The sequence below is a fragment of the Hakea prostrata genome, chromosome 7 (genome assembly GCF_041222555.1).
Source record: "Hakea prostrata isolate BN-2017 chromosome 7, UWA_Hpros_2, whole genome shotgun sequence".
Classification (NCBI taxonomy): Eukaryota; Viridiplantae; Streptophyta; class Magnoliopsida; order Proteales; family Proteaceae; genus Hakea; species Hakea prostrata.
This window is the reverse complement of record NC_142606.1, coordinates 44895456-44903280: the sequence shown is the minus strand read 5'-3', so window position 1 is coordinate 44903280 and position 7825 is coordinate 44895456. Positions and strand designations below refer to the sequence as shown.

Genomic DNA, 7825 nt, shown 5'->3' with positions numbered 1-7825 from the left:
CTGATGACTATGAAGGTCAATTCGAGGAAGCTCAAACTGAAGAGGCGTACTTCACGCAAGGTGCTGGCAACCATGAAGATTACATTGAGGATTCCTCAAGTGGTTTTGCTTGTTACCAGGATTAGCCCTACTATGGAGTGGGAATGGCTGAGCGTCATTGATGAAGTCTATGTTTATGAAGACGTTCTTTATAAGATAGAATAGACTTTAGCTTAGTTTATTATATCTTTCTTTCTTATCATAGAACCAGATGTAACCTTTCTTTTGACTTGCGATCTACTTTCCGCTGGTGGTAGAGTGGGATTCCGCCTCACTTTACTTTATTGATTTAGACATTCTGATTGTCTTTCGTACTCTGATGATATATGATTTATTCTTTCCTTATTTGGATCTTTTGGATTATACTTTGTACATTGATTATTTATGTTCATGATTATGTTATTGTCTATGTGGGAGGTTGATTACCTCGATACTTGATCTTCGGGGCTGTGGATTACACACTCGGGTATGCCAAGTAGGGTACCGGCTGGGTGGATGTGACAGACTCTCTTTCCAATCTTCTTGAGGTGATTCATCCGAAAACGAAACCCTGCTTTCGTGAAAAGGATAATCCAGTCAAGGGGAGAGTTCTGGGTAATCCAATGATGGTAATTGTTAGGATTCCTTCACCCTTTGGCTTTAGGAGTATTAGATTCGTGATTTAGCTCATGATCACTCAAAATTTGGATTGAAAACGAGTGATCAGAAGCCTGAGTTTCGGATTGAAACTCTCTGTTTTTGGGGCGGTCACTAGTGGCGGTCACTCAACCTAAGCGATCGGCACGAGCGACTGGCTGGTAAATAGTGACCAAATGACTTTTGGTTTTGATCCACCTTGATTCAATTAACTTATATATTATTGTAACCCTATGTTTAGGTATACTCTATTTGAAAAGAAAGTCTTGTAATAGTTTACGGATCTCTTTTTAAGGACAGTTTACTTATATGCAAGTAAGGACATTCAATCCTATCTTATGAATAGGCTTGAACATGCTAGTTCAATGTCTATTAGCATTAGCCTTTCTTTATATATGTTGTTGTAGTCATGTCTTATATATTAATCTTGTTATATTACTGCTGTTTGTCTTGTTTACATATATACTTTGTTGGTTATGATTGTAATATACTGATGATACATAGTGTGAGGTTCTGATGGATAAGGTATTCCTTTGGGATATCTTAGCTTGGGATATCAGAAGGCTGTGGAATGGGACACATACCTGCTGATGTCTCCAGCACTGTCATGACTGTTTGATGACATTCTTAGGTAGAGTCTAGAATTGCATGGCTAGGTACCCCACATGCTACTACCCTTTCAGTAGGGGGATTGAAACCGGATGACCCGTGATGACAGTGATGTGACATTGGTCCACTGTTAGTCATATAAATGGTAGGGTTGCATATGTTAGGGTTGGGCTCATGGACGTCCAAGGAACGGACCGGGAGTCGTGAGGAGTAATGAGAGCTTCCGCCCCAATAATATGTGGATGACCATAGGGTTAAGGAGTGGAGTCCATCAGCAGAGCCCGGTCCGTGAGGATTCTCATTCCTAGGTTACCAAGGATACTGAACAGAGTTGGTTGGTGCCATAGGGGATGTATCTGGACTTCATGTAGACATGTTACCTGTATGACCTTGCATTGGATTTGAAACCCCGACATGCGCCAATACTCATTACCAATGGTCGTGGTGAGAGAGTGTTGACTTAACCCCAGCCATGGTTTGAGAGCCAGGTGTGGACTTTCCCTTTTTGCCCAGGATCCCTACAGAGGTTACCAGTCCTTGCTGGATCAGAGTGACTAAACTTACCCAGAGGAGAGCTGGTGTATATCTTAAAGCATGTCAGCTGTTAGAGACCTGCATAATTAGAAATCATAGTATCATTCATACCTTGCACTCATTCATATCATTTATGCATTTATGCTTTGTTGGATAATTGATGGGATTTGTAATTGTTCTTACTGAGTTCTCTAGAACTCACTCCTTTATTTTGCATATGTTTATTAGTCTGCACAGATGAAGGAATTGTACCGGAAGATGGACTGGTTTCCTATGAAGGAACCATCCCGTATGAAGAGGATGTGGCACCGGCAGTGGGAAATGGAGATAGCCTGTGCGGGAGCTCCTGCGGGTGCATGGAGTGCGCTTATCGCACCTATTGATGGTCAGAGACAAAAAGTGGTTAGACAGTTCGCTCAGTGAATGGAGAAGAATTGGAGGACACCCTATCTTGAAATTCATGAAAAACATTATTTAGCCTTAGAAAAGGAAATTGGAAAGAAACTGATATAATTCTTTTGATTGCTTCCACTGAACTCGTATTCGTTTTATTCATTATTCTTTCATTTATTATTGTTATTGGAGTATTTGGACTCCTGTAATTCTTTAATTCATTTATGGAACATTTATTGCTCTTGATTGTCTATATTTGTATTTATTATTGTTGATAGACTAACACCGTGGATCCTGTGACGGATCACTCCCATTGGTTGTCGAGCGGGTAACCGAGACCGGTGGGTGGGGTGTGACACTTATACTTAGTGAGCATAATCTCTTATTTGTTCTTGATTATTATAGGACTGCTATACATGTTTTAGAACAGTAGTATTGCGATTCATATACTCTTGTCATAATGATTTATTATTCTTGTTACTTGTGTTCATGGTGGATCATTTCAATATTATGATTTAACTTTTATCATGAAGATGTATTGAATGTATGAGAAATGATGGACTTGAATATGTGATTGCCTAAGTATAACTTGGGATTGGGGAGTGTCCTATTGATACTTCTGTCCTTGGGCATCGGAGGGAATAGTATGGGATGTTCTCCGAAGGTGCCTATCGACACTTTCCCGGGTTATTGGATGACATACATAGGATTGTCTAGTTGTGTGGCTAGGATTGTCCTTGTCATGTCAAACCCGAATCGGAAGGGCATTGAGACCGAACGACTTGTGGTAGTGTATGGTTTGATGGGCGCTCAAGACCGGTAACCAACCCGTGAAAGGACATAAACCATGCTACGGATACCCGAAAGGGGCCATTTATTGGTAGGGTTGCAAATAGCTAGACTTGGGCTCACGGGCGCTCGAAGATCGGTGAGTCATATCCGTGAGTGGACATGAGAGCTTCCCGTCTAATATTTGTGGATGACCAATAGGGTTGATGAGTTCGGTGAGTAATATCCGTGACTCTAGTGTGAAGGATACCGAAAAGGATCCCGGGATGGGAGGAATGGAATTATCCGGATCTGACTTGATACTACTGAGTAGATGACTTTCATTGGGCTAGGCTTTACCATGACATGTGCCAATACTTAGACCAAATGGTGATGTGAGAGAGTGGTGACCGAAACCCCAACCATGAATTTGTCCGAGAGGGATGTAGGACCCAATTCCCCCGGTATTGAGTGATTGAGACTTACCTAAAGAAGTATGGTGCTATGACTTAAAGCATGTCTACCATAGAGACTAGCATTCATAGAGTTAGAATCATATTTGCATCATATGTCTCATATCACATTGCATTATGTTATGATCTGTATTTGTATGATGTTTAATAATGGAATAACTGCCTTGCTGAGTTCTTTGAACTCATTCCTTTTGTGCAAATGTTGTTAGATTATCCTGCAGGTATTGAAGACTCTGATGGCACACTCTACGAGATGGACTTTGATTCCTCATACTACCCTCCGGGTGGTAGCTACGGTGAAGATCAGAGTTATGGTGCCGAAGAGGATTACTCTACGTACTAGGGTTAGCCCCACTATTGTGAGGGAGTGGCCGTGCTGGGTTTTCTTCATCCACACCTATGAGGAGACGATCATTAGGATAGAAGACACCCTTGTCTAGTGCCCCATTTCCTTGGATTATTGTTGAACATTTTGGATATGTAATTAACTTTCTTTGAATTACTCTTTAAACATGGGATTGTAACTAACTTGATTTTTACTACTTTTCCGCTGCCTTGAGAGAGTGACTTTCACTTACTCTCTCATTCTTATGATTACACTTATACATTTGGTATTATCTATTTCCGCACTCTGATTAGTTGATCTTATCTTATTCATGATATCTATTATTTGTTGCTCTTACCTTGATTATTATTGTTCATGATTGTGTTATCGCGTATGTGGGAGGCATGGTCCCTCGATGCTTGATCCTTGGACTATGGATCACATTCCCGGGTATGCCAGATAGGGTACCGGCTAGGTGGATGTGACAGATCTAATATCTTATGAGGCTTTCAAAAGACTCAAAATAGCTGACGATCTACTGACCCCTTCATCAACTCCCCTGTATGGTTTTGCAGGTTCCTCGACGATAGATGAAGGAACGAGAGCAGGTAGAGAAATTGGAGAGAATTCAACTCAACCAGTCTTTACCCGATCGAGGGACATTCATTGGATCCGAGCAAATAGATGAATTCAAGAGGGAGCTCACAAAGTTCTTGTACGACAATGCTGATATCTTTGCGTGGTCTGCAAGCGACATGCCCGGGATAGACAAGCGGGTGGTAGAACATAAGCTCTGGATCCAGAAAGATGCCTCCCCAGTCATCCAAAGGCGAAGAAATTTCGCAATCGAAAAGCATGAGGCAACCAGAATCGAAGTTGAAAAACTTGAGAAATCAGGCTTCATTGAACCAATTGAATGTCCCACCTAGTTGGCCAATGCGGTATTGGTCAAAAAAGCAAATGGGAAGTGGAGAATGTGTACTAATTACACGGATTTGAACAAAGCTTGCCCGAAGGACTGTTACCCTCTCCCAAGGATTGATCTCTTTATTGACGCAACTGCAGGACATGAAGCTCTTAGCTTTATGGATGCTTACTCGGGGTACAACCAAATCTTGATGAGTCGGGAAGATGAAAAACATACATTCTCATGCCATTTGGTTTGAAGAACGCGAGGGCCACTTATCAAAGGGCAGTCAACAAAATTTTCCAACACCAGATCAAGAGAAATATGGAAGTATATGTAGATGACATGCTTGTGAAGAGTCTTGTTTAGGCCAAACACTTGGCAGACCTTGAAGAAACCTTTGACATGTTGAGAACATATCAAATGCGTCTGAATCCGAAGAAGTGTGCTTTCGAGTTTCCTCTTGGGAAGTTCCTCGGTTTCATGGTCTCTCAAAGGGGAATCAAAGATAACCCGGAGAAGATCCAAGCACTGATCGGAATGCAACTGCCCGTTACTGTAAAGGAAATCCAATGTTTGACAGGAAAGGTGGCGGCCCTAAATCGGTTCATATCCCGAGCGGGGGAAAATGCAACTCTTTTTTCAAAGCGTTGAAGGCCACACCAAGCTCAGGAGGAATCACTTGGATAGAAGAATGCCAGCAGGCATTTGAACCATTGAAAACATCACTTGGGACAACACTTGTCTTAGCCCGACCAGTAACTGGGGAGCCTCTAACCGTTTATCTCGCCATCTCACTGACTGCAGTCAGTGCTGTATTGGTAAAAGGAGAGACAATCCAGAACCTGGTCTACTATGTGAGTCATGTACTTATTGATGCTGAGACAAGATACCCGGATGTTGATAAGCAAGCTTTAGCACTCTTGGTAGCCTCACGAAAGCTCAGGCCTTATTTCCAGGCACACCCAATAATAGTCCCGACTAACTTCCCACTCGACAAAACACTCCAAAGACCTGATGTAGCTGGAAGAATGGTCGGGTGGGCAGTGGAGCTTAGCGAGTACCAGATCGAGTTCAAACCGAGAACAGCTATAAAAGCCCAAGTTTTGGCTGATTTTATTGTGGAAAGCAGCTTACCAAAAAACGTGAATCAAGCAACAACTCCCGAGACATCAGACTTGTGGATTCTGCATGTTGATGGTTCGAGTAGCATTTTTGGATCAGGAGCAGGGTTGACACTCAAAAGTCTTGAGAACTTCACAATCAGCTATGCATTGAGATTCAACTTCCCGACCTCAAATAACAAGGCCGAGTATGAGGCTGTCATAGCAGGCCTGAGAGTTGCCCGAGCACTCAGAGTACGGGAGTTAGAAGTGAGAAGTGACTCCCAACTCGTTGTGAATCAAATAAGGGGGGAGTATAATGTGAAAGAAGAAAGAATGGCCAAATACTTGGCCAAGGTTGAGCAACTCCAAACACTCTTTGACCGGGTATCATTCCATCAAATACCAATAAAAGAGAATGAACGAGCAGATGAACTATCTCGGCTATCTTCAACCAACTACAAAAACCTAGACTCGGTAGTCTATATTGAAGAATTAGATTTCCTGAGTACACAAGTAACAGAAGTTTTTGATATCACCAGCAATCCCGATTGGACAACTCCTTTGGTAGCTTACCTAAAGGAAAGTAGGCTCCTGACCGATTCCAAGGAAGCCAAGAAGATTAAAAGTCAAGCTGCCCGATTCACCATCAAAGATGACCAGCTATACAGAAGATCCTTCACCGAACCACTTCTGAGATGTGTTGGACCTTCCCGAGCCAGCTATGCTTTAGTAGAAATCCACGAAGGAATTTGCGGCACACACATGGGTGAAAAAGCTTTGGGACAAAAAGTATTGCACTCGGGTATATACTGGCCAATTGTGTAAAAAGATGCCATTGAATATGTTCGCAAATGTGAACAGTGTCAAAAGCATGCCAATGTTCCAGAAGTGCCTGCAATTCCCATGATGCCTGTCTTTAGCCCGACCCCTTTCACGATGTGGGGTATGGATCTGATTGGGAAACTACCGAGGGCCTCAAGAAACCGGGAGTATCTTGTGGTCACCATAGACTACCTTACAAAATGGGTCGAGGCAAAACCATTAGCTTCCATTATAGAAAAGCAAATGGAGAAGTTCTTTGAAGAAAAAGTTATCTCAAGGTTTGGGATACCCCGAATCCTCGTAACAAATAATGGAAAACAATTTGAAGGGGCAGGATTTGAATCTTTCTGCAAAAGATATCACATTGAGCATCGATTCGCCTCAGTTGCTTACCCCAAAGCAATGGACAGGTGGAAGGTAACCAATAAGACACTATTGGACGGGATCAAAAAGCGATTGGATGACAGTCGAGCACTATGGGTCGAGGAACTCCCGAGTGTACTGTGGTCATACAGGACAACTGCTCGAACTTCGACTGGAGAAACCCCATTCTGCCTTGCGTATGGAACCAAAGCTCTGGCTCCCGTGGAAGTACTAGCCGGGTCATTTCATTACAACACCTTCGATGAGAAGCAAAACGACAATGGCTTAAGGGAAAACTTGGACCTCTTACAAGAAGCCCGAGAGAAGGCCCAGCAAAGAAATCAATTGTATCAGAAAAGAATGGCGCGACATTACAACTCCCGGCTTAAAAGCCGAAGGTACAGATCCGAAGATCTAGTGCTAAGAAGAACTGGGCTTCCAACCCAAAGAACCAAGGAAAACTAACTCCAACATGGGAAGGGGCCTTATACGGTTGACAAAGAAACAAAATCGGGAGCATACCGACTGAAAGACTCAGAGACTGGAAAGCCGATTGATCAGTCATGGAACTCCACCAACCTGAGAAAGTTCTATCAATAGTTTTGTATCTTTTTCAAAAAATATTGATTTGGGTCCTTCCCGATCATCTTGCACCTTTTTTAAGGTTAAACTGATTCGGGTTCATCCCGGTCATCTTGCACCTTTATTAAGGACTTGCACTTTTTTAAGGCAATAAAATTTGATTCGGGTCCATCCCGGTCAGTTTGCACCTTTATTAAGGACTTGCACTTTCTTCAGGCTATATCAATTCAGGTCCTACCCGGCTATTTTGCACCTTTATTAAGGACTT

General features: G+C 42.5%; 1 protein-coding gene across 1 annotated transcript; it reads left to right on the top strand.

The window, feature by feature from the left end:
• The first annotated feature begins 5256 nt into the window (after window positions 1-5256).
• LOC149011251 (uncharacterized) lies at window positions 5257-7440 on the top strand. Its single transcript, XM_089162595.1, has 2 exons — window positions 5257-6579; window positions 6652-7440. The coding sequence occupies exons 1-2, from the start codon at window positions 5257-5259 to the stop codon at window positions 7438-7440; spliced, it is 2112 nt and encodes a 703-aa protein (XP_089018721.1).
• Window positions 7441-7825: the final 385 nt, after the last annotated feature.

Bases quoted from the DNA above. Each gene is read 5' to 3' on its own strand.
- LOC149011251 (XM_089162595.1), top strand. From the start codon at position 5,257: ATGTTTGACAGGAAAGGTGGCGGCCCTAAATCGGTTCATATCCCGAGC. The intron at 6,580-6,651 runs GTATTGCACTCG...AAATGTGAACAG, and splicing joins AAAAAGCTTTGGGACAAAAA to TGTCAAAAGCATGCCAATGT.